This window comes from Cyanistes caeruleus, chromosome 4, assembly GCF_971803275.1.
Source record: "Cyanistes caeruleus chromosome 4, bCyaCae1.hap1.1, whole genome shotgun sequence".
NCBI lineage: Eukaryota > Metazoa > Chordata > Aves > Passeriformes > Paridae > Cyanistes > Cyanistes caeruleus.
Window position 1 is genome coordinate 30,226,201 of NC_141704.1, and position 27,442 is coordinate 30,253,642.

General features: G+C 37.2%; 1 protein-coding gene across 4 annotated transcripts in view; it reads right to left on the reverse strand.

The window, feature by feature from the left end:
• The window catches only part of LARGE1 (LARGE xylosyl- and glucuronyltransferase 1), a 268,311-nt gene that overhangs the window by 170,379 nt on the left and 70,490 nt on the right, over positions 1 to 27,442 (reverse strand). For all 4 annotated transcript variants that reach the window (XM_086887298.1, XM_086887297.1, XM_086887299.1 and 1 more), the window contains one exon: positions 18,014 to 18,200. In XM_086887298.1, the coding sequence (XP_086743424.1) occupies positions 18,014 to 18,119 (106 nt within the window). In that variant the 5' untranslated portion in view covers positions 18,120 to 18,200. The remainder of the gene's footprint in view (positions 1 to 18,013; positions 18,201 to 27,442) is intronic.

The following is a 27,442-nucleotide window of genomic DNA, read 5'->3' on the forward strand; positions in this document are numbered from 1 at the left end:
CTCAAAAATATAGAATGCAGTTTTATTTTTCTTTTGATTTTTCTGTTAAGCATAGCTAAGCAGATATTTAGAGAGAAGAATACACAGTACAGGAAAGCATTAGACAAGTGAACTATGCCCATCTGACTTGAATGAATTCTCAAGTCTGAAACGTCTTTCTTGTATAGAAAGGAAAATCTGAACTATATTGGATCTTATCTGTTTTAACTCGGGGAATGCAATACTTTTAGTTTCCTTTCCAGGCTCCTTGGGTCTTTCACACAGAACACATTAGAACTTTGCTGAACAATGTTTCTTGGTTTTCCATCTCAAAAATAAACCCGTTTTTTTCCTAGTGGAAATCAATTTTAAAAAAGGGAAGCAAACGGTGTAATTTTTTTAAAGAGAGAGAACAAAAATTAATGACGTACATGTAGAGAGAAACTAGCAGTGGCTAAAATTTTCTGGTCACATCATTATTGGTGCTGAACAAGGAACATAAAATACTGTCAGAGATGTACTAAAATAGCAGCCCCTACTCCCGCCAGGCAGCACTGCAGGTATGTTCCCAGGAATCCAGTAATGGAACAGAGAAAATTGAACATGCGTGACAGACAGAGAGTGAAATGAAGCACAAAAAGTGCAACACAAAAGGCTTAAAAGGGTTCAAAGTGTGAAAACACTGAGGAGAAAAGAGTGTGAGGGATGTGTGAGCCAGCACAAGTGCAAGAGAACAGCTACAGGATTTTGAGTGAGTGAGGCTGAAAGTGATAGAGAGCAAACAAGCACAAATGTGGAAGAGTAAACAGGGGTGCAGGTGAGCATGCAAGTGAACAACAGAGCACAGCAATGACAGGCTGGGATGCAGTAAGAAATGGCAAAAACAGGCAAACTGAAAACAGCTTCAATTAACTTCTTTTTTGTTGCTGCTTTTACCCTCATCATTGATCGGAAAGGAGAGTTACATAGAAACATTCCAGACAGTCATATATGAAAGAAACAAAAGTAATCACTAAGAATTATCAATAAATAAGGCATTGGGAAATTGCCTTCAACTTTGTCCAGTAAGCTGAGGTAGTCAGAATGACCATTCGGTGTGTTCTTTGAAAAACAGCAGAGTGGAAGAAAGGGCAATTACCAACTTCAACAGAGCAATTGAGCACTTAAATGTCTTCTCCCTTTGATGAACAATTCCTCTTACATATTCACAGTCTACTGTGAAGCCAAACATATGTACAGACATGACATTAGGCACAACTTTCTGTAAAGCATGACTAAGTAAGAGGTCTACCACTGTATTGGGTTTGCATGACAAGATTTTGTCAAGCATTTTTTGACAAACAAACCTTTTGTTATGTTTTCTCTACCCTGTTCAGCTGAGGAGAGTGACTTTGGTGGGCACCTAGTAGTCAGTGAAGGTTCATCCACCACAACAACACAGATGTAGTTACATAAAAATATGAAACCAGGAAATATTTCCCCACTCACATAAAATAAACTTGAAAGAAACAGAGGTATTCCAGTTCAGTTTACTCTGCTTTTTCTGATAGCAGTCCTGATGCACCACCTCTTTCTTTCTCTCCCTAACACTCACACTACAGGATACCTTTTTCAAACTAGTACTCCCTTCCAAGAGTTTCAAGACAATTTCCACCTATGTAAGATATCAAGTAAAAAAAAAGGAAGCTATTTCATTTTGTGTGGTTAGTAATTGCAGAGGAACTGCTTTTTTTGTTTTTTTGAAGACAGCCTCAAGTTTATTAGAGTGTAAGAGTATTAAAGCCAAGAAGCTGGATGACTTCCCTGTGGGCACTCAAACTCTCAAAAAGAGTTATTTCATTTAACCTTTTGACAGTCATATTTATTTTATTAAAAATATGTAATTTGTCATATTCACAAAAAACTGTAATAAAATATTCCCATGGATTCATTTATATCTTAAAGGTTACTGAAGGCCTTCATGGGGAACAAATAACTCATTTGTGCTTATCTAGTCTCAAATTTGGATTTCATGAACCAGATTTCATCAACATCAAGCTTCCTCAAAAACTACATAGACAATATATTATAAATAATACATAGTGTAGCATGTTGCTGATGATTTCCTCTGGGGTTATGGGGTTTCATTCTGCTCCCCATCTGTCTTCCTCTCACATATTTTTTGTCCTCTCTCTAGCTGCTCTTTCTGTTTCGATTTGGGGTTTTTTCCCCCTACTTAATTGTTCATTCTGTTATCCCAGATAACAGAATTACTCCACTGTCAGTGATGGGCTCAGCCTTGGCCAGGGGCAGGTTCATCCTTCATCCTGGAGCCAGCTGGCACTGGTTCTGCTGGACATAAGGGGAGCTTCTAGCAGCTGCTCAGGGAAGTAAGTCACTCACCTCTGTAGCTCCCCCCCTACCTGATCTCACACACACCCCCCCCAAATAAACCCTGAACCACCCACCTTGAAAGAAATCCATTCTCCCACACAAGTGCACCCAAGTGCTTTGAGTAGTTCATGTTACACAGTGAGACTGTCACTCAAAGGAAGCATTCCTAAAGCTTTATAGCGTTCCTTTTTCTCCATCAACACTTCTTTTCCTTTGCCTAAAAAGGCTGGTGGGACTAATTAGTTCCCAACACTCCACTATTGTTAACAATAATATTACCTAGCCTATAGAGTGTTTTTCATCAGTAGATCAAAAAGTGCTTAGGAAATAAGCCAAGTGTCATTACCTCATCAAGTAATAACCACTAAATAATCAGCTCTGCTGCTGCTTTAATCCTTAAAAATGGTGTTTTAACATCATGAAGAAGCCAAAACATAATCTCCAAATAATAAACCTTCTCTAGTAAAGGAGATTATTTATTTCCTGTTCAGTGGAACCCAAGAGAGCTCCACGAAGCAAATAGGGAATGTATTTGCAAAGATACCACACAGGATTAGAAGGGACCTTTTCAGTTATTGAGCTCAGGCCCAGTTGTCCCAGGCTGAAATATCATATAAGCCCCTTCTTAAACAGCTTGAGTTTTGCATTAAAACTGGTGAGAGTTTTTTGCATTTCATTAATGCCACAGAGAGATTGTGTCAGAAATACACTGATCTGATGAACAGATATTTTCTTCCTATTTGCATTCCTAAATGCATTACTGATCTGATAAAACACATTTGTCTTGCTATTAACAATATCTGTTCATGTGGAAAGCTCTGCCCTGTCTTGTGTATTTAGAAAGCTCTCAATCTGGTAAAGGAAAAAAACAATTCAGTCTCCCATCCTAATAACTATCAAATTTTGCCTAACAAATATGTTACCTACTATACCCCAGTATCAAATTAAATTTTGCTAGAGTATTTGCTAATTTTTAGAATATTTGCTAGAAATTTGCTAGAATATTTGAAGTCCAAGATTTAGTTCCAGAGCAGTGACAATCACCTAAGAATCCACTATAGCATATTAAGGCACTCTTTTCCAAGGTATCTTACATTACACTTATAACACTGATTTTAATTTGCCACTGTATTGCTCAATTTTAAAAAAAAAATCTGTGGTGGAGGTTCCACAACTCCTGTTCACAATCAGGACACTTCAAACTCTCTTCTGTTTAGAGCTACTTCTCTTGTCAAACTCTACCTAAATCTCCCATTGCTACACTTTCAGGCTGTAACTTGTTATGTTGTGATCAATCCACTTCTGTATGCAATGAAGAGTCTAGTCAGCTTGCAGCAGTGAATACAAACGCGCAGCCTGTGTCTTCCTGAGAATTTCACTATTTATCAACCTTTCTCTCTTTAAACAGCCAGAGAAGAGGATTTACCTTATATCATATGCTTTAGGACACTACTAAGAGACAGTTCTTTCTCAACAAACATCCTCAGAAATAATAATTCAAACATCTTGCACTACACTGCTTATGTGAAGTTCTGATTTGTTTTACCCTACTTTTGCTATCTGAAGCAGCAAAGATCTTTTCATTTACTTTCTTTTCCTCCCATACACCATGGCTGGCATTGCCATCATTTTGGTAACAACATTTTGCTGCTTTCTTTAGAGACAAATAATCTATAGTATTAAATAGGAATGTGATTTATTTTCCCATAGTCTGGAATCTCAAACACATTATCTCATTCAACAAGCCATCCTGAAATAATCTTGACTCTCTTAGTTCTGTTTCTTTTCTCCTTTTCTTCTTCAGCATCCAGAACTGTACTTTTCCTTTTACATGAACAGAAAAAAATTAACCAAAACTTAAGTGTTATAGATACTTCTTCAGTTTTTTTGTGATACACTGGAACTGTTCATTAGTATACACAAGCAGAATATTAACTCCTTATCAAATTGCAGTCATTGTCTTTTCATTATTCTAGTCTTATTAGTTTTAACCACATAACCATCAGTAGTCTTACTAGAGGGCTGATGATGTATAGCCTCTGCTCTTGAGTTAGGACTAATAATAGAAAGTGCTAGGAGGTCTAGAGAGACTTAAATTAGCCTTAAATAGTCCTTCCACCATCAGCCACCACCAAAAATGCCTCACTTACAGGATCACTTTTCCCTTTCTGTTCAATATATTGCTCATCTAATGTTGTATTTGCTCTTGAGAGGGCCAAATAAGCAGATTATCTGTATTCCTCGTAACAGCAAATTCTCTTTTAACAATTATTAATGATTTCTTTCAGCTTTAAAACACTGATTCAGTTAAATCCATAAACACTTGATGACTACCAAATATTAATCATCATTTGGCAAGTTTGACTGGTAGCTTTTATGTTCTCAATAGGTTTCACATAGAAAAATTCCCTGTAATTTCAAAAGATGCAAACCTAATGAATAATTTGTGCACATTTTCATGGTGCTGAATCTTTTCACAAATCCATGATGAACCAGTACAAGACTAGTGTGCAGCCCAGAGAGGCTGCTCTCAGTGATATTGCAAATGGTGCTTTCATAATAGAACTCCATGTCTTCCTGGCTCCTCAAGGTAACACCTTCTCTTTTCCATAGGAATCTGCTTTTTAACTACATCCCACTGCTTGCAATGCATTCATATGCTTTCCTTTGTCTTGTCCTCCTGCCTAGATTATTATAAAAAAAAGCCAGCCTGCGAGTACTCCATTCAGCTTTCTACCAAAAAATTGTTTATGGCAAGCACTGAGCACTATTCTTTTCTCACTCATTCATTAGCTCCTCCATTCCTAATTAAGCTCTCAACTTCTCAGTTTTCACCACACCATTAGAACATGTTTTCTGTGAGATCCACTATGAACAGGTTCCAACCCTCAACAATTCTGCTTGCAATTCCAATTCTCAATTGCTGCAAATCTGATTCTTCCAACGAGCACTACAGAAAATTACCACAGGTAATTTTTCCTCCAGTGGAAGTCTTCCATTATTTGTCTGCCTCCAACCAGAGCCTATTTCACCACAACTCCTAGATCGAGTACCTTACTTTAGTGCAATTAAACAATAATTAGCAGAAAAATAAGCCTTGTCCAGGAATGGATCACATTATTCCATTACTCACATGTAGTCAAATGATGTGCCAGGACCCTAGTAGAGTATTTCAAATGTTCAAAAAAGTCTTTCTATTCATTGTAACGTACTGACAGATACATAAGGCAAACAATTATTTAGCTATTAAATATATGTCTATTTATATATGCAAATGCTTTTCCAAACAATTTGTTTGCAAGGGCCATACCTTGCCCTTAAATAAATAATTAGGGAAATCACAAGTCTCAGCCTCCTCTGCTTATCAGATATGTTCATAGAATGCAGTATGGTGTGGACATTTTTTCCCACAAAATTACCATTATGCTTTGCTTCAGATTGACAATAGTATTCTAAATCTGGCTCCCCTGAATCAACCTGCAAAAGTAAATTATCAGGCCAGCTGAAGAAAGACAACAAGTATTTGTTGTAGATTTGTTGGTGGAAAGGGTTCTGTCATTTCTTTAGTGGTAGCAATGGAAATGTGTGGAAGTTCTCAGGCGCTCAACCTGAGCCTCTTCAAGTTTGAAGGGACCCTCTATTAAAACATATTAGAACAGGAGAAATGCTGACTCAAAACCAGGCAGTCAGAGCCAGCAATGCAAGAATGGCAACATCCACAATTATGACCTGCTGAAAACGCTACTTGAGTGCTTTCACATCACGTGCTGCTCCAATTAATCTGCAGCCTCACTGTTCAACCAACAAATCCAGTAATACATGAGGTCTATCTGAAGACCACAGAAAAGACTAACAATTTTTCTTTGGAGCTCTGTGTTGCTTTGTCTTAGTCTGATCTGTCCTTCTATGACTTGGAAAACTGTAACCTCCTGCTGCTTTTAATGGAGACCCTTCTGCTTTTAAAACTGCTTAGAAGCTGATAAAACCCCTGAAATAGGGGGATATGTAGACTGCACATTAACACCTATCAGTACTTCACTGGTTGTAGTTAACAGGTGACAGTAGTAGCATCATCTCAGAGAAGAATTCTATTAGGTATAGGGTTTCTCTGTAGGGTAACTGTGCCAGTCTAAACAGACATGCCATTTTGAACTGCTACTACTATGTCAACTATTCTAATACCCTACATGAGTGCTTTTATTAGTACAGATGTCATTTTGGAAGCTGTTTTATGAAGTTTTCAATGTGGAGTCTCTTGCCATCCCCTAATTCAGCGTGCTCCTACATCATCCATATTGCACTGCAAATCTAAGCATACTTCTCAGGCACAAATAAATAAATGCATATAAACAGGAGCTGAGGACAGGGAGGATATAGAGTTTTTCAAGGGGAACAGGTAGTAAATCACATACCAAAACAACAGTTCCCACAGTTTTCAGTATCTTGATTTAACCCATCTTCCTCCTGAATACAATAAAAACCATTAATCCTTGAAGTAGCTGTGTTCAAGAAATAACTTTCTTCTCTCCATCTCCTCACAGTGGTCTTCAATTAAAGCCTAAAGTGATGAAATTCACTGTGATTGACAGAGGAAATAAAAAGAAAGAAACCACTGAAATGCATCTTCAGAAGCAGGTTATTAAATGTCCTACAGACATCGGTGTGAGTGACAGCCACCAGAAAAAAGTGGCTTAGTGAAAAAAGAGAAGCGGAAAATTAAACTTCTCATTGGGCCCGATGATGATTAATATCTCTTCTCTGATGAGCTGAAACTGTTTCATCTTTGCTATTAATAACACATCACTGAGGTACAAGTACGGCAGCTGAAAGGGAGCACACGCTAATGTTTAAAATTGGGGAGAGGGAATAAAGGCCACAAATAACAACAGGGGTACATTTTGTTCATAAGTATCTTAAAAGCAAGAAATTCAGTATGAAGCTGAGAGGCACCATCAGCAACTCTGAAGTCAGGTTACAACGAGGCAGCTTGTGGGCAAACAAAGTTTGCAATTTAAAGGAGATAAATAGTAGGTTTCAATTGTTTGGTTAAACGACTGCATTTGCATTCTACAGGAAAGACCACTTAATTCATCACATCTCCACTCAAGTGTACATGAACAAGCAACTAATACCTTCACCCAACTCAAATAAGTTAGATAATTGTTATTTTCAAACTTACTTACCTCTGTGTATATTGGCAAAGCTTTGCAGGAAGTTAGCTGGAGTTCCCTGGAAACCAGTAATTACGTGTAGCTGTACAGATGGATTTTTAAACTTGGTTCCTATAAGATTATTCTATAAAATGTAACCTTTCTGTTGAGATTTTTACCTTAAACCCTTGGGTTTGTAATGCACTGAAGCAAGAGGTGAAACAGCTAAATCCATTACAGTTAATACTGCTAGAAAACATTCCGTGTGTATTACATTTCAGACCAAAAGAATCCTTTGTTAAAGTCAGTGTGGATCCCTTGAGACACACATTATAACAGTTTGATTAGTGGAGAATAAAAAGCAGACTTTTATAGCATTCATTCATCCAAAAACATTATTCCTGCTGAAGTTAACAAGCAAAATCACGGAGTTAGGTTAAATTAAATCCACTGACAGGCAGAAAATATACTGATTGTGAAATATTAAAGTGCTGGTGTGATTTCAATACGATTCTAGAATGTTGAATGCCTTAACAGTGGGAAAGAAATGGATAAGAAATCTTCCATGTTTTAATGCTCTAAAGTAACTTGTAAACACTACAGTAATTTTTATGTTTTATTTGGAAAACTGACAATACAATACTTACACGTTTTAAGTTTATAAAACTTGATCCCATGAATAATTGGTTGCCAAATTAGTGTTCAAATACATCTTTTTTCTTAAATTTAATAAACGTACTTAACCTGCAACTGAAATTGTGATTTGATCCCGTCTGAAGGGTTATTTTTCACAACTAAAATGGTACAGTAACCTGGAGCCCAAAACAAATATTCTGCTTGGGAAATCAGTTTTTCTGGACAGGGATGGCAACTGATCAGCCTGATAACTAGCTTCTACTAGCTATGGGAAGATTAGCAGTTATCCTATGAATTTATCTCTTTTTTTAAACAGCTGTAAGTTGTGATAGCTGAAGCACTGTAGTACTCTCACCTATAGTCCTCAAGGTGATATTTCTTGCAGTGCACTTTATGTACTGTAATATCTCATAATCGTGATTACTTATCTTACATGAAACTGAAACTGCTAAAATGATTGGTTTTTGGGTTTTTCCCCCCATTGTCTGTTTCTTGTCTTTTACTTCTTACATTGAAGCCATAAATACCTGGACAGGTGTAATTACAGCATGTATTTTTTAACAAGGTGGAATAATTTACTCAGAAATGCACTAGAATCCTCCATGAGCTTTAAAATCAAGTTTGGAAATGTGGCCAGAAGAACAGCTTTGGTGTATCTAGAATGCATGGGTCAGATGCAGGAATTACCAGCCAGCATTATTCTATCAATTCGGCAATGTAACACAGCCTGTGCTATGCAAGATGTAAGAGACATTAATTGTTAACAGTCACATTTACCAGATGATGGTAAAAACCTACAAATCTTCACAAGCCCATAAAACATCAGCAACTGTTCTGTGCAATTCTGAGAATCTACAAATTTCTCGTCGTGTCCGTTTTGAAATAAATTAAACAAAGACTGTTGCAACTGCTCTAGGAGAGATGTACTGACATGTAAGTAAGGAAAGGTGAGCCATAAAGTAGGAAAAACTGTAGAGGAAGAAAATGCTGGGGAGAAACAACTATTTTGGGATTTTTGGGTTTGTTTTTTTTTTTTCACTCTATTTAATCCCATAAGAAACAGATAGCTTTCACACTTTTTATTCCAGCAATTTCTTCAAGTGCTTTCTAACCTATAAGAATAATACTATCTTATTAGCTATGGCTTTATTTCAGCTCCAGAAATAATCTTCTGTATATTACACAAATGGTATGCAATATTGATTTTAAACTACACCATGACAACCCCAATCCTGTGTCTAGAGAACCAAATGAAGATCCTATTGTAGCACCAACAGCCATAACTGCACTGGGTTTAATCTGCTTAGGAAGAACAATAATCACTTTGAAGACGTAGGGACCTAGGCTTCAGTGAGTAGATCAGAGTCCACAAGCTGTCCAGGCTTCCTATGCTTCTTACACATTTTTTGATTTTCCATTCAGAACCTTAGTATGTTACTAACTCCAAGTTTGTAAGCTACTCCAGGTGTTTAAAAGCTTTTTATTGGTGAAGGTGATTGCACTAGGCATTTTAGAAGTTCAGGAAGCAGTATGCAGAGAGCAAACCACATACCCCTTCTTTAGAATAGGTACAGACATTATTACAAGTTCACTGAAAAAATTGTCTCATCGTGAAACACTTTATTTACACAGTAAAATATTGTAACTGGGCCTATATTAATTTTTTTAAAGTAAATATACCAAACAGAAGCACAGGCTCTTCTGGATTGTGAATTTAATTCAGGAAAATGTGATGATTCTATGATTGTTTTTGGTAATTTTAACTTCACTGCTTTCAGCTCTCTCTCCCTAATTCCTCTTCTCTGAAAACTCTGACATTTAACAATTTCAAAGAACAGAATTATAAAATTAAAAAAAAAAAAGGTTTATATCCTTGATGTTTACATCCTGGACTTTTACCATTTCACAGAATTATAGAGAAGGGCAGTCATACCAAAGGTTAGAATTATTGCTGTGGCATAGCTCAAATAGCTTGAACACGGTTAAACTGGAAGAGAATCTCCGGCTAAAATCATACCAGTCTCCAGGTCATCAACTTTTCCTCTTTTTGTTGGTATCTACAATGCTGAGTGAACCAGGATAAATGCTGCCAGACTATGTTTTTGAACTCAGTTGTGCATGTCACTCAATAGTCCAAGGGTATCTGGATAAATTTATAATAAAATCTCTTTCAAGTTTAGAAAAAAGAATTGCAAAGCAACACAAGAGAAGTAAAACTTCAAGGGAAATAAGTAATTACTCAGCTGAACAATTCAATGGCTGTCATGTCTGAAAACTGTTTGAAAAGGGTATGGAGGGAATAAAAGAGATGTGTTGAGGATACTGGTATTGTTAGGCAAAGTGTACCTAAAACACATCCACCCAGTAACAGGGTATCAACCTTCCCACTCAGCTGCTTTTCCTAAACCATTCCAGAGCATAATCTGTAGAACCTAAGAATAACCATACACCGTGTGTGAAGTAATTATCTGAATATTCTTTTTTTAACTTGACTCCTCCTCCCTCTGGTATTATATACATTTAAATGAATATTCACATTATAAGTTTCAAAAGTACTGGAAGGCACTTCAGATGCAATTTGCTGTCTAACAAGACAGATTTTGATTTCAATTTCTTCCTGATCTGAAGAACACTCCACAAACTTTAAATACAAAAACTTCACAAAAATCAAACAGCCAAAATTAATTGTTCTGAGAATCAAAACCATAATTTTTATTTCAATCCTTTAAAGCACCTCTTTTTCAGATATTTTTTCGTCTTATGCTTATAAATTTGTTGAGCTGTTTGCCCCCAAAGCTCACTGATTAATTTCAAATGACTTTGTTAGAAGGAAAGAAGTCAGAGATAATGAAGCTTCTACAATTGCCAGGAACTCAGAGAGAGAGAGAGAAGAGAGAGAGAGAGATATGAGAGATGCCAAACATTCTACCATTGAGAAATACACTGCAGCAGGAGCTCAGGATTTATTTAGATACCAGGAGATCCATATGGGAGCTAGATTATATAAATTGTAGGAAAAGCAACTTCAACATCAATCAGCTGCATGACATCAATCACAGCAAGTCAGGCTACATTAGTTCTAGCACACAAAGGAGTTCTGGTGTACTTAAAACTGCACATTTTGTTTCAGAAAGCTTAGTGCTGCTTCTTGGGGTTTGTTTTTTCTGTTTATTTTTAACAAGATATTTAATCACAGAATGACTAGGTTGGAAGAGACCTCCAAGATCATAGTGTCTAAGCCATGCCCTAACACCACAACCAGACCATGGTACCAAGTGCCACATCCAGTTGGTTTTTTTTTAACACATCCAGGGATGGTGACTCCACCACACCTCCCTGGGCAGATTATTCCAGCACTTTATCACCCTTTCCAGAAAAAAACTTTTTCCTAATATCCAACCCATATTTCCCCTGATGCAGTTTGAGACTGTGTCCTCTCAATCTGTCAGTTGCTGCCTGGGGAAAGAGACCAACCCCCACCTGACTACACCCACCTTTCAGGGAGCTGTAGAGTGATAAGGAGTTGTAGAGAGTGATAAGGTCACCTTGCCTTCTGGTTTTTTATACCAAAAAAACACGTTTTGACTATGAAGTTAGTATGTACCTATCTTTGAAAGAGAGAAAGAACAATCAGGAAATAACAGTCTTACTGCTGAGGCTTCCACACAGCCCTAACAGAGCTTGGGCATCCAGATGGCCCTTCTTCTTGGGATAAATTTGCTCACTTCTGTGTAATGCAACTTTTATTCTTCTCAAGTTTTTTCAAAGAAGGAGGAAGACAAAGATGAAACAAAACCTTTGAGAAATCCCACAAATTATATTCATTTAGCTGCTGTTACCAAGAAGCTGGCCCCTCACTCCTGTCAAAGAATTCCTTTTCATTCTCATCTTTATGCTTCTGCCAGAAATGACAAATTAAGAGCTGTCTAGAAAATGTAAGCCAAGAGAAAACTAATGTTTAGAAGCAAAGAAACATTCCATTCAATCATGAGATTGTACAGAGAAGAAAAGGTAAGCTTTCAGTTTACTTTGCTTTTCTGAAAGTATGTTCTTAAAAACACATGCATCAAAAGAAAACACATGCCCTCTGTACTGGAATTCCAAAAAGTTACGTGGACTTGCTTTCCTTTGGCACAGCTCACTGACAAAAGAAGTGGCCATTGTAGGATTCGTGGCTTCTCCTGAGATGACAAGGTATTGGTTTAAGGATGTGAACTCCTGGCAAGCTAAAGAAGAAACAGCACTGACTTCAACCTCTAAGGGGCTGAGCGGGAGTGGATATTACCAGCTAAGGATAAAATTGTATTGCCAAACTCTTAAGTTTAATTGCAGAAGTGGTTGAGAAGAAAAAAACAAAAACAAAAAACAAAAAAAAAAACAAAACAAAACAAAAAAAACCAAAAAAAACCCACATTCCTCAATAACTCCACCATTTGACCTCCAAAAGCTTCTCATGACCATGGTATATTTTGGCTGACATTCCTAAGCTTCTCATGACCATGGTATATTTTGGCTGACATTCCTGGCGTAAGGCCATTCTTCTTTTGGTACAGAAACTACTTCAAATTTCCTGTCACTGCTCACAAGACTTTTTATTTATAAAATGGAGAGTAAAACTCTTTCAATATTCACTTATTAATTCTATTTTATTATATGATGGACATATAAGGCTTCTCATGACTGTGAAATAAAATAAACAGGGGTCACTGACTTCTAAGTTAAAGATGATGAGCAGAGAATGAGACTCAGCTTTCACAGCATGTACCTTCTGGTCTTCTATCAGCATTCTGCATCACCAAATCACCAGGGTTTCATAGAAGGACAAATTTTCCAGGAGCAACAAAACTTCTCATAAGCCTGAGATTTTTGCTATCATAACTAATGTTACTCTTGTGGATCCCTAAATATATTTAAGAAGGTACAGCGATTGCAGTAGAAAAAGAGGTGCTTAAGTGGCAATTCTCTATCACCTGAAATAAATGCAACAAGAGAGGAGTAAGCCAGCATCTTTTACTCCAGAATGGAAATGAAGGGGTGGCTTTCTCACTAAGGACAGCCAATATTCACTAAAAACACCTCCTATCAACTGTTCAGGCACTCATCACGGTAGCACCCTTATATGCAGAGGCACCCTTTCAGGACTTCTTTTCTTAGAACTTTATTAAAAAGACAGGATCAATGAAAAGGTGTAAGCTTCTGTTTTAAATGGATACTAGGTTAAGATTTCTAATTTAATCCTGCTGAGACACATACCAGATAAAATTCAGGCCAACTGAAGGAAATGTAATAAAAAAAAGCAATTCTACGCTTTGTGTCTTTTTGATTACATTGTCTGCGAGGGAATTATTTTCTGATGTTTGTTATTCAGTTGCAAGTGTCTGATAGACATTTTAGTAATTAATTATTTGTTTGACTCTTTCTATGAGCAACTTAATGCAAGCATTAAAAGTTCAGGCAGTTTTCATCATGCCTTTAGATCATGTGATAAACTTTTGGCACTTAACTGAAAAAAGCTGAACCCCCAGAATCAGTTTTTTGATTCAAGTATTCACAAATATGATTTCAAAATCCATTTCCCATGAATATTAAAACTGGATATTCATTGTTCCCATAGACAGCCTTCTCAATTAACATATTCACTAGAATATTTATGGAAACATACACAAAAAGAGTGTGAACAGCATCAAAGTGAATCCATTTAAATATTAAGATGAATATTTGCAGTCTTCCCTCGATTATTTTATTGTATTTTATGAGGTGTTTGCCCAATTCTGGCTTCAATCATGTCTTTACAGATGACTTTGACTGAAATGAATTGTCAGGGAATGATAGTTGCCCAACACTGGAGTGAAAAGAGGACAGTCAAGGAAAGCAAGTGTCAGGAAAGAAGGCAGACTCTGTTTTTTAAAATGCTACCCGAGCAGTTAAAAGAAACCAAAGTCAACTGCTCTCTCACAGACTCCCAACAGCATCTCACGTAACTTTTCAATTTTTCATCTTAAGGTTACATTACTGGCTCTCTCTTTCCTGGGACATATATTCTACACAGGAGCTCTACACACACACACTTTCAGGCTTTCAGCCTCAAGTGGATCCACCACATAGGGACTGGAAACTCAAGTGTATTTTCACCCTGTCAAAACAGAGGTGACTGCAAATCTGCTGAGGTCCCACAGCCACAGAGTACTTTTTTTTAAAAAATCAGTAATCTAGAAAGTATGGTTAAATTACAGTTCTAAACCTCCATTTTACATGACCTTCATGGTAAGGGGGATAGAAAACTGCTGCATATAGCTTGGAAAATTAAGTTATTTATGGAGCTACCACTAGTAAGTGAAACTGCTATTTTCTTTCTAATGAAAATTCATCATGTATTATTTGATTATTTCCTCTTCCCTGTTTTAAATGCACTCCACCTTTCCTACTCTATTATTTTGAATATAATCTAAGAATGTTGGAACAATTAGCTTTTTCATTCAAAGCAACAGATAACTGAAATTATGCTGTCCTTGTGCACTATTAAAAACAGTAACCAGGTACGTTCTAAGGCCATACAATATTCAATACTATCTTTAATATTCTGCTTCATAACCTTAATAGAGATTTATACATGATTAATGAAGCTTTTAGTAGCTACTGCTGTCACAGCTTGGGTAACAACACCTCCAATGAATATTCTAAGGGAAGGGTCTCACTGGAAGTGTCTGAGTGACAACTAAGAAGCAGCAGGCTGCCACGTACCTTCTGACAAGAGAACAAAATCCAAAATAAAACAAAATTCAGTCTTAAGGAACTTGGAACTATTTAAAAAGCAGGACATGGGAACAGACTGCAGTAAGGCATATTTTGTATTACAGATTCATAACAAAGCTTTTAAAGGGTTTCTAATGTGACCTCACTCCCTTGCTAGGGTAAATGAATAACTTAAGTTCTCAGATATAAACACATGGATGAGTAATGTAACTCCTAATTCCATCAAGAATACATGAGGCAGACACAGCACTATGGATGTCATACCAGAGATTTGAGTCTAGAGCCCTGAAACATACAAACAAAGAAAACAACAGCAGAAGAACTAAAAAATCTCCACAAAATTTTTTGCTACAACAACTCAGCTAGGTCAGCCTTTTTCCTTAGAAAATAAAAGACCACGGTGATTTTACAACTACATGTAGGTGTCTTGAAACAAAAACTTTCCCAGGCTTGGCAGGGCAACTGGATTCACCAGAGTTAAATCAAGCTTGACCAACCTGATTGCTTTCTGTGATGAAATGACTATGAAAACATGATCAGTTGATGCAATCTCCTTTGAATTTAAGCACAGGATCCCCATACCCAAGCAGGGATTTCACCATTTATATGGGTGCACTACTTGATGTGTGAAAAACTATCCAGAATACTCATTCATGGTGTGTCTGGAAGTCCATGTATTCTCTGTCCTTGGAGGTTTTCAAGATGCTGTTGAATAAAGGCCTAAAAAAATCTTGCCTGATTCCAAAACCCACACTGATTTTGAGCAGGAGTTTAATGCGAGAACTCCTGAGGTCCCATCCACACTGAATAATTAAATGAGTCTATGAAGATACCAGGTATTGATGATTTCTTGAATTTGGCAGAGAAAAGTCTAACAAGAACCATTTACTCAAATCTAAAACCAGATGTACTGAAAGGACAATTTCTAGCCCTGTGATGAACAAAAGAAACAAATGCCAGGAGGCAGAGAGGACTCTACATTCCTGATGGTTTCAAATCAAGGCACAATGCTGTTGTGAGGCAATTTGTACTCAATTAGCGAATCACTGAATGATACAATTGTTTATGATGGAAAAGGCCTTTAAGATCATTGAGTCCATCCATTAGCCCAGCACTACCATGTCCACCACCAAACCATGTCCCTGTGGGCCACATCTACACATCTTGGAAACATCTCCAGGGATGCTCACCCCACCACTTTCCTAGGCAGCCTGTTGCAACGTTTGTCAACCCTTTCCATGATGAAATTTCTCCCAATATCCAATCTAAACCTCCTGTGGTGCAACTTCAGGCTGTTTCTGCTGGTTCTATTGTTTGTTAATTGGGAGAAGAAAGCCACCCTCACCTCACTACAACCTCCACAGAGAGTTCAAACTTGAATAAATTGTGGGAACCACTGTGGAGAAAAAAAACAAGTCGTCATGTAGAATAACAAAACGATATTAACTTTTTGTCCATAATAGGTACAAGTTAAGGAAAATGCTAGCTATATTTGGGTTACATAAATATCTAACTGTCCTTAGTTTTTAATCAAAAATTATTAAATAATCCCCATCCAAAATTAAGAAAAAAGAAAACTGATACAGAAAAATAACCAGAAGAGTTACTAACTATAATTTCCAGCCCTTTTCAGTGCAAGGCTTTGCAATAGGTAATGGGCTTTGTTCCCTGGTTTGCGTTTAAGATTAATTCACAGTGAGAGCTTTAAGTCACTTCAAATACCCCGTAGCAGCAAATTTCAAGATTTGTATTGAGTTCTCTGTAAAAACAAAGGATTCTACCCACAGAGGAATTTAAAACACCACAGCATTATCAATTGTGGACACAATTAAAATAGTCATTATGACAAAGCAGCATAATATTCTTCTAAAAGAAAAAAGGTGAGGCCTGCATTTGCTCAGCTTTCAAAAATCAAACAAAATCAGTACTGTTCTGCCTGCCAGATCATTATTTTTAAGTATGCAGGTAGCACTCCTTGTATTTCCAATTTAACATGAATCCCACAAGTGTTTCATTCTAGAATGAGCTCATGGAGACTACACATTAAGGTAGAATTTTAAGTACTCAAATAAATTTCCATAAACAAATATTTGTACATGGCATATAACTAATTCAGATTTGTATGCAACACACACTGAAAATCCTACATATTCTTACTTGTAATTTAACATGGAAAGCCCCTTTTGTTTCCAAACACAGCACAGATTTTTTCAGCCAAGGATACATGAAAGAAGCTTGACATTTTAAGCAATGCCTTTTTTAAATTATCAAACTTGTAAACTAGTGACTGAACAGTTCTTACAAGGCTGGAACACCTTTCCTCATGCTAAGGCAACTACAAAGGTTGAACGACTTTTTTTTTACTCTTGCCAAAATAATGTACTTATAGCCCAACACAGAATGTTTCAACTCCACAATGAACAAAACAAACAAAAAACCTATAAAGTAGCAAAAAACAGGGAAGCCAGAATCTTTGAACCTCACCTAACTGAAGTATAACTGCTGAGTATCTATAAGGCCAGAAAAAAACTTCATCAGATAGGCAATTTAGAAGACAAAGTAGTGATTATTTCAAGTTTGTTCTAAAAAGTGCTCATTACATAGCTGCAAGTTAATGTACCTATAAACTGGAGGATTTCCACCTAAAAAAAGAAGGGGACAGAAAGATATTCCAACTAAAACAATCTACTGACAGTCAGGTGGATGTGGATCAAACTACTTTTATGTAAACAAACCTTATATAGATAATAATTGATTTTCTGTGTTCAGCAAATCTGAAACAAGATACTAAAAATCTTACCTGGCATAGGATAGACCAACTTTTACCAATTAGAAAATACAGAAAAAAAATCAGCAAACTGGGCAGGGGGGAGTTGTGCTTCTTCAAAGTTTAAAGGTGAGTGGAAAACCAAGTAATTGTGGCCAGCAATTAACTGGGCATCCTCAGTTGTGAGAACACTGTAAGGAAGGTGCTTTGTTGAAATCTGCACCTTGGGAACTATTTCATATGCAAGCCCAAAGAGATTTATTTAAATAAAATGAATGATGACTGATCTACATTTGTCTGCCCAGGCACAAATCATTCAACACCCCCCCCCAACCAGCCATTATTCCTCTCCTACCTTCGAAACTCCCAGCAAACAGATAAATCCACGTAATGGCTGGGACAAAAAGGATGGTCAGAGAGGCAGCCAGGAATTTCCGTCGCCCTCTGCAGATTCCCAGCATTCTCTCAGGAGTGCAGAATCCCAACTCAATGCTGTTCCTATGTCGGAAGCAAATAGTCCACAGCCTCCCACATATTACTCCCTGAAAAGGAAAGGAAAAAGTATTTCAACAGTTTATTTCTCTACAGAAAGTTACAGACTATGCCAGTGTTCCTAAAGAATTAAGAGAACAGGGCTAAAAAAAGGGCTACTGCAATTGCAAGGTGGTACCCATTTCAAAATTATCCACGACTGCTTAATAATAAAACAAGATTTAGAAGTCAAATTAAGACAGTAAGTCAATAAAGCACATCATATCACTAAAAGCACGCTAAGCTCCATCTTACCAAGAGATGTCACCTTTATTTGCAATTTTGTCCTCATTTTACTCTGCAGGAACTCTGAGATCTTTGCTGCCCATGTTTGCTGGGGTCCCATGGCAGCTAAGAGAAAGCCACCCACATTCCTTCACCTGCTCCCAAGAGCAGAAGTCACATCACTGAATCAGTCATCTGTCTGCAGCTGGTCATGAACTCAAGAGAGTGAACCAAAAAAAAGGAAAAGTTGAGGTTTGGGGTAGAGGGATGTTTCTGAAATTACCCACTTTGCACATCAAAAAGCAGTGCTGATGAACTGCTGTGTAAAAGGGGAGAAGAGAAAGTGCAAAATGGGAAAGGAACTATCCTTATTCACACAGGGGATAGCAGGAGCTTTAGACTGTCTGCCGTGAGAAAAATAGATTCTGCTGAATACCACAGTTATTATTAGGAAAAAAATAATTCTGATCTTAATTTGAAATAATTGTTCTGCATTTCAGAGGGGCCAAGAAAAAAAAATTATGATGATTTTTATTCACAGGAAAATTAATGTTCTCACACCAGTGCAGGCATGCAGAGCATAAAAATAATGTTTCACACTGATAGCAGGTTTTTTTGAAAGGGAAGTAAAGACTAGTCGTAGACAAGTTAGAAAAGGAAAGAGATGCATTAAGTCCATGCAAATCTACTTCAGGTTCTGTGTGAAAGGGCTTTTTAAGTTTTTCAGTTCTAAGGATAGAAGTGGTCTACAAGAATGATAGGGAAAGAAACAGACTCTGGTAGTACAAGGTGTTTAGTAACAGTGTCCTTTGACTTATGCTTGACCTAGCACTAGAGCTGATACAAGCAATGAAAGCACTTCCACAGTGACATGTTAACGATGGCTGCTGTATGTCTTGAGAGTGCCTTAACTCTACAACTCCATATATATTGCAGTAAAAATCAATTCTGAAATCAAATTACAGCAAAAATGAGAATGTAGACAAGAGAAATAGGTTCAGACAAAAGTCTCTGGTGCTGGAGATACCTGGCTGCAGTAATCAGGCAAACTTACAGCTGTTCCTTGAACATCCAATAGAGCCCACTTTACTACACTACAGTTTAAGAGCCATGATAATACTCTGACCTTGGAACTGATAAAATGGACTATAATTTGTCCAGAGACAGCACAAAAAGCATTCCATTGTGTCAGCTTTTCAAGGCAATGAATGCCTCACCACAGAGATTTTGCACAAAATATGTGGGCAGACTTAATATTACAACAGTGGTATTAGAGTAACTGTGTTAGAGACACACATTTGGTAGATAAATTGTGGAGAACTCTTATCTTTATTCACTGTACTTGGATAATGATTACATTTCATTTCTTTTCCTTATAGCACACAGCTTGTACAACTTCTCTGAAGAGAGTGCTTTACATGCCTACTTGAAAAACACTGATAATTTCCCAGGCTTCTGTGTTTATAAGCATGTTTATTATAAAATGCAAAGAATCACTTATTTTAAGTAGGAATTCTTTTTTTTCCCTTAAATGTACTGGCATGCACCACTGCTATCAGTCTGTGCATAGAAAAATAAACCTCTGAAAATATAAAGACTCAAGCAGAGTCATTGGCAAATAGCCACATCTTGCACTGAAACATCCACTGGCTGAACAATGCTCCTATCAATGATACCTGTAAAAATTACAGCTAACAAAGTAAGAGTCAACACCACATTTCTGAAATCACACTGCTACAAGTAAGCTGATGCAAGTTTTCAGTGCAATGACATACAGACTCTGAAGCCTAGAGTTATAGTGTTGTTAGTGGATTAATTCATCCTGGGGTGGCATATTTAAGAAATAATTTAATTTTTCCTGTATATTCTTTTAAATATCCATGCAAGTTAAGTTTCTGAACAGCTTGACATGGAGGATGTAATCCAGCTTTTGTGCCCTATGAATTTAAAGTACTCTAACAAATCAAAAAGGTATAACGTGTAACATTGAACTCCCAGTTCAGCTGCAAAGGAAACACAGGAATGTGGAAAATTCAGTTTTCTACTAATTATCATCATTCAGACAAAACAGCCAAATCATTTTGCACATTCAGTGTATCCTTTATCTAACTAGAAAAACATTTGGGAAAAATCTAAACAGACAAGTCAGCTTGTGATGGATCACCCTAGGAAATGTTAAGATACTTCTTTTAACAGTGCTTTAAAAGAGCCATAAACTACTTTAAATTATGCTTCTACTATATCCCTAGCTCCCCTAAGTTGTGAATAGCTTCCCTTGGGTCTTAAATATTCATTTTTAGTGTATAAAAAAAATCACAGCACTTGCTGAGGACTTTTATCCAAAGCAGATGATGCACCATGTGCAACCCTTACACAAGCAATTACATCAAGCCTCCATAATGAAGATCCTTGGCTTACACGAAGAGCTTTGGACTCAATCATGTATTCACTATTGGCTTTACTCAGAAACAATGATAACTAATATACCACTGTCAAACTGTAAGAAGACACTGCAGATCTTTTGACTTGGTTTTCCTTTCAACAGGTGCCAGATTGACATCCACCATGGAAGAAAAGGGATTGTTTCTTGACAACACTGGCTAGACTAAGGAGTGAGAACAAAACACAGTTGCACATTTATGAGCCTGAAAATGCCTTTCAGAATTCTCCTACAGTCTCCACTGCTCTTCATGTCACAATCCTACTGAATCAGACTGTCACCTGCCTAAAAGCTCTTAGAAAGCAGTTTCATGGTATAAGCTGAAACTGAAGCTACTTCAGATGTGACATCGCTAGGCACATTCATTTTTTCAGTAAAATGGTTCATTTACATGAAGCCATACAGTGCTCCTCCTGAGAGTTTTCAATCTCAACAGCTTTAGTTAGCTGTGTTAACTAAACACCTGTACTCAGAAATACACAACATGAAATATATTGGAAACAAAACAAAGGATGAAGGAATAACTGGCCAATTTAACCACAGCATCCAGGTGTGATACCCCGATCAAAAAATAGCCAGTGGTTGCTCCTTACCTGTTGCCCAGTGTTAGTATTTTCAGGTCTAACTGAGCCACAACAAGCATCTGCAACTTTATCGATCTTTATTGGGTTTATCTCAAAGCAAGGGAAACCAAAATTAGACCCAGAGAGAGAGTTTGCAGTTTCAAACATGGTCTCAGCTTTACCCCTCCAGACACAATCAGGTTTTAAGCCTGTGCCACAGATAGAGAAAAGTGCATGCATTGCAGGATACTCTTCTACCTTGCTCTTCAATTGTGCTCCAAGAGCCTGATATAACTGTATTTTAGAAATCAGATTCAGAAAGTAATACCCACAAAAGGCACGTACATCACATGTCATATGTCCTGCTCTCAGTGTGTCAGGTGCTCTACACTTCTAGGACACACCAGTTCAGGATTTATAAAACCCGCTGCACAGAAACAGCTGCACAGACTGTGCTGCTCACCTCTCCCTGACTGCTGCTAACAAGTGCTCCAAAAGGCTGCCAGCTTGGATAATGCCAGCGCGTGGGGGCACAGTGGGAATTAAAATGATTTGGGGTTCTTATTACAAAGACTTACTCATGACCTTCTCACCTGACCACAACGACCCCTCTTACCTTCAAGTATAGTCAAACACTTCCATTAACCACACTAACTTAACAGAGCAGTTTCTTTGTTTCAAACCGTGGATTATCTCCTCAGCTAAGCATAAAGCAGCTCTCAACCAGTATGGGCAGCACATGTATTTAAGTATGTAACACAACACTAATCACATTGGTATTCAGTTTCTATATATTTTATTTTTTTTAATTACGGCATGAGAACTCGACTATGTCAGACATTCAGCAGGAGTTCAGTGAAACAATGGAAGTAATTATGAAAACAAAAATCAAACACAATTAACTAGATTTAACTTCTCTACTATAAAAAGCTTTTCTAACTGCTTCAAACATTTCCTTGCATTTGTTACAGTTAATCTTTTTTCCCAGTAATCTTCCATTTGTTTTCAGAGCCACTGGAAATAAATATATACAGTTAAAGCTGTTTATACAGCAATCCTGTGCCTTGGCTTTGTTGTGTTTTTAAATTAATGTTATCTAATTCTTTCTGCTCTTGCAGTCTCTCTGCTCTCTTTCTTCACACTTGCAGTCACAGAGTCAATGAACAATTTCTACTGTAAAGCTTTTCCCTTGGCTCTGTATCAATGCAGCATTCATCCCTTACAGGAGATTTTTCAGATTTTTGCCACACTCAAAATATAAATAATGTAAAAACTCCCGTATCTTATGCAGTATTTTTCTGGGTTTTTTAAAATGTTGATAATGAAGGTTTATAACGGGTTTACTCCCTGATAGTCAGATTTTATCTTGCAGCTCTGCAGTGTTCCCATTATGGGAGCTGATTGTCATATGACATTGTAATATTAAAGAAAAGTTTGGTACCATAAAGGCAGGGCATAAAGTAAACCCAAGATTAGGAAACACAATAGGAAAGAACTAAATTGTAATTCAACATCTCTCTAGTAATTTTCACTGTTTAAACTCAGACAGCAACTAAATACAACACAGCCACTCTCTCCCCCCACATCCTTTCCAGTGGGATGGGAGGAGAATCAGAAAATGGGAAAATTCATGGGTTGAGACAAGAACAGCTGAGGAATTCAAATTAGGCAAAATATTATTATTATCATCACCATTATTATTACAACAGTAACTGTAAATGGAATGAAAAGGAGACAGAGGGAGGAATAAAACCCAAGAAAAAGCAAGTAATGCACAATACAGTTGCTCACTACCTGCTGACCAATGCCCAGCCTGTTCCCAAGCAGCACTCAGCCCCTTCCAGATAACTCTCCCAGTTTCCATACTGGGCATATTGTCATATAGTATGGAATATCTCTGACCTTTGGCTCAACTGTCCTGGCCATGCTCCCTCCTGACTTCTTGTGCAGCTCCTCACTGCCAGAGGATGGGAAACTGAAAAATCCTTTTATTTGAATAACTATGACTTAGCAACAACCAAAATATCAGTGTTACCAACATTATTCTCATGCTAAATCCAAAACACATCGCTTTTTCAGCTAAGAAGAAAATTAACTCTATTCCAGTTAAACCCAGAATAGTTGCTATATTCCGCTTCTCAAATTTTTAGAACAGAAACAGCATTTTGAAAGAAAATGCCATCTCTTCTTTCATCAACCTCTTCTTCTTCCACCCAGAAGAGTTTACTACAGAAACAACTCTAAGGCTCCTTTTGTTCCCACACTCTGAATTTCCTCAAAAATCAGACTTCTTAACCCTATAGTATCATGACTTTAAAGAAGGATTAGGAATACACTCAAACTCAGCATCCACCTCACAAGTTCTGGGCAGCCACTTTAAAGATTACAGCGGAGTTTCCAAATGCTACCAAATGTACTCTTTCTCAACTAGTTACAAGGAAGCAGCCCTATCCATAAGAGAGAAAACAGCCACTAAGTTGACAGCACAAATGAGTTCTGCCTTGGAACTGAGCTAACTGCTCTGAGGGCACACAGGATTGACATCTTTTCTATCTTCACTCAGTACGAGCTGTGGCTTAGGGAAAATTCTATTAGTGTCCCGTTAAGCAAAGATTTCTAGAAGGTTCCAGCAGTCAGCAACACCACCACAGGAATGGAATCTCTCCTGACATAAGTCACAGACAGAGAGAAGGAAATAAATAACATGTTTTCACCTTTTACCTTTTTCATTTCCTTATACTCCTTTATGTATGTATATATATACGTACACTTCTAATGGCATTCTTTTTTCCCTTCACACCTACACTTTCATTCAAAAGAATGAAAGCCTGAAACTTAAGACAATCTAAGATTAACAGGAAAAGATTTTTTTCCTAAGCCTCAACAAAATGTCACTGTTAACATGAGGGAAAAAATGCAGTTGAGAAAAGCGAGAAGCAACAAAATACAAGGATGACAGAAAGATCAATCTTTCCTGTAACATTTCATTTGCAACCAAAGAATTATACTTACTTTCAAATCAGCTACTGACCTGTTTTTCTCAAGGAGCTCTCCAAACCCCATCTCTACTCTCTCAGCTGTATGGGCATACAGCATCAATATTTCCTGACTCCCCAGCTTATCAAAGAGCTCAACACAATTAAAAGAAAATGAAACAGAGCCTGGCTTGGTTTGTGTATGGCAGAATTCTAACACAATCCTCTGTACACATACTAAGAATACCTTAGAATTTGAGATCCCAATGCCACTGAAACTTCAACATACTGGAGACCATGATCAGCCATCAGTATCACATACATCCTATGTGATACAGGACCTTTCAACAGAAAAGCAGCTCTCCTTCAGAATCACAATCTCCAGTCAGGTAGATATGTGCATCATACATAAACCTTCTTCAGGATTTTTATGCTAATACTTTGCTTCTCAGCTGAACTTCTTGAATGCTTGTTCAAAAGCAGTGTTTACATTCATTAGAATCCACTACATATAAAGCTGCTCTAACAAGGAAATTAATTAAAGATTTATTAGAAAGTTTTACTCAGGAGAGAACAATTATTTCTTGAAATGTTCCTCCCTGACAAAAAAACCCAAAAAAATCCATCTTTCTATGAAGCAAAGTCCTACTATAAATTTTTTTTAAAAGCACCACCCAAAAAAAACCCCTAACTTCTATTTTACTGCACAGATCTCAAACTACAAGTTAGCTTTACATAGGAGTTTATAACATGCTTACATATTTAAAGCATGTTTACAGCAGCTACTTACTTGTCAGATGGAAATAAAAGCTGGCATCATACTTACAAATTGATCTTTATTAAATATTTGTATTAAATTAGGCAAATTAAAACTTTTACAAAATAAAGGAAGAGAGGAAAATGGGCCCAGGTGGCTCTCTCCTCAATTCTGACAGTAAGAAGGAAGGAGCTGAGGAGTGTATATATCCTCTGGGTTAAAATTCAGTTGCACAGCTGGTACTGAGTGACAGGAGACACCTGGCTGCAGCAATCAGGTAATGGATGGATACAGGAGTTTTAGAAAGGACTGGCCAAGAAGACCAGAAGGAGGAATTGCTCTGTATGTGAGAACTGAAACACATGAAGCTCTCCTTAGGATCATCCCCTCTACTGAGCAGTGGTGAGAATCACTGCAATGCTGTGTCCAGGTCTGCACTCCCCAGTGGCACAGCCAGAGAGGCTGCAGAGCCTCCATCCTTGGAGACGTGCAAAACCCAACTGGCCTCCAGCAACCCCCTCTAGCTGACCTTGTTTTGAGCAAGGTGTTGAACTAGGCAATCTCCAGAGGTCCTATCCAAATGCAACTCTGTGATCCCTGATGCCACAATTTTGTACTCAGTTGTAAAACACTGGCCATTTAATGTAAATCCTCAAAATTCCAACAGTTACTTTGCTATGCATGAATGAACATGCACATAAATAATTATATTGAAACACAGAGAGAATCTCAGATTAAATTCTTAGCTAGTATAAATCAATATAGTTTTAGGAAGAGCAATGCAACTAGCATCAATTCACAAAAACTATGGACTAAGTCTCTCAAACTTAATGAAAAGCTGCATTTTTTAAATAAGCACCAAAGTCCTCATCTCATTACCACTGCCTAAATATTTCTAAAGTTATAAATATTTTTATCAGATTTATATAAAAATAAAACAAATGTTGAAATGAAAATTCCAAGAACTGCTGGTAATTTCCTATTTGAATAATCAAGAATCTGCAAATAGGAAATGAAAATATGTGACCATAATCAAAAGCAGAAAACAAATATTTTGCTACAATCACAGTGCTGCTTTACCAAGCACACTATACATTCCCAATAGCTCTTTGATGCTACTATAGAACATCAAATAGCACCAAGAATTGTAAGCAACTGTTGTTTTCTAAGTTTCCTGCTGAAATCCCTGTGTTTCAAGGTCCAATATTTACTTCTTCTTAAATATGATACTATCCAAGTGGGCTATAAGGACTATCTATTTCTGCAGGCTTTCTGAAGGCTGAGTGGGTTCTCTACAAATTGATAGGAAAGGTGCTCACACCCCACACTCCATTTTATCTGACAGAGAAGCAAAGCTCTTGCAGAGTAATTTGGTGCCAGACACTTTATGTAGGAAAGGCAGCTGTGAATTTAGGTTATTTCATACAGGACACATTCCTGAACACTGGAACAGTGGAAGAGGGCTTTATAAACTGGAATTCATAAACACAGGTTTCTCATGGCTTCTTACTTAGTTATACACATTAATGTGGGTATTAGACAATACCACATCAAGTTTTAATTACAAAAGGACTATGAAAGGTATTATCAAAGCTAAACAAAGCTGCAGAAGCCTGCTTCAAGAAGAGATGCTGGCAAAAACACTTTCTAAAGAATCCAAATTTTCCATGTGTGGAGTTAGCATTTCAATAGAATCATAGGAAAATTTAGGTTGGAAGGGACCCCTAGAGGTCATCTAGTCGAATTCTCTGTACAAAGCAGGTTGAATAACGCTCTTTCAAACCAACCTATCATTTGGAGAGCTCTTTACTCTTCATTTAAAAACTACTGTCTGAGGGAGGATGGTTTGCCTGGAGAAAATGGCCACTAGGCTCTGTGAATTTCCTGAAATTGCAATGATTTTCACTAAACATTTCATTATATCTCTGCATGAAAACTTCACTGTAATTTCTACAGATCTCATTATAATCACCATTGTTTTCAGAAGTTCTTGTAATTCTGCAATTAGATGAAGGTACAGAAATAATAAATATAAAATATTTAGTATTTTATAAAGAAAATTAATACACTGAAAAGAATTACCTTATTCAAATGCACATTATTAACAATTCCACTTTGATTATAATTCATAATTTTCAGGGCAAAGGGGAGGTTGCCAGACCTTTTCTAACAAAAGAAAAAGAGGATAATGATGGTGTTGGGGATCATGAAAGGATGTAGAAGAACATGCAGGCATGACCATGTTATATAAAACAAAAGCATGCTTTGCACTGCCTGGCAGAGATGAGGGGAG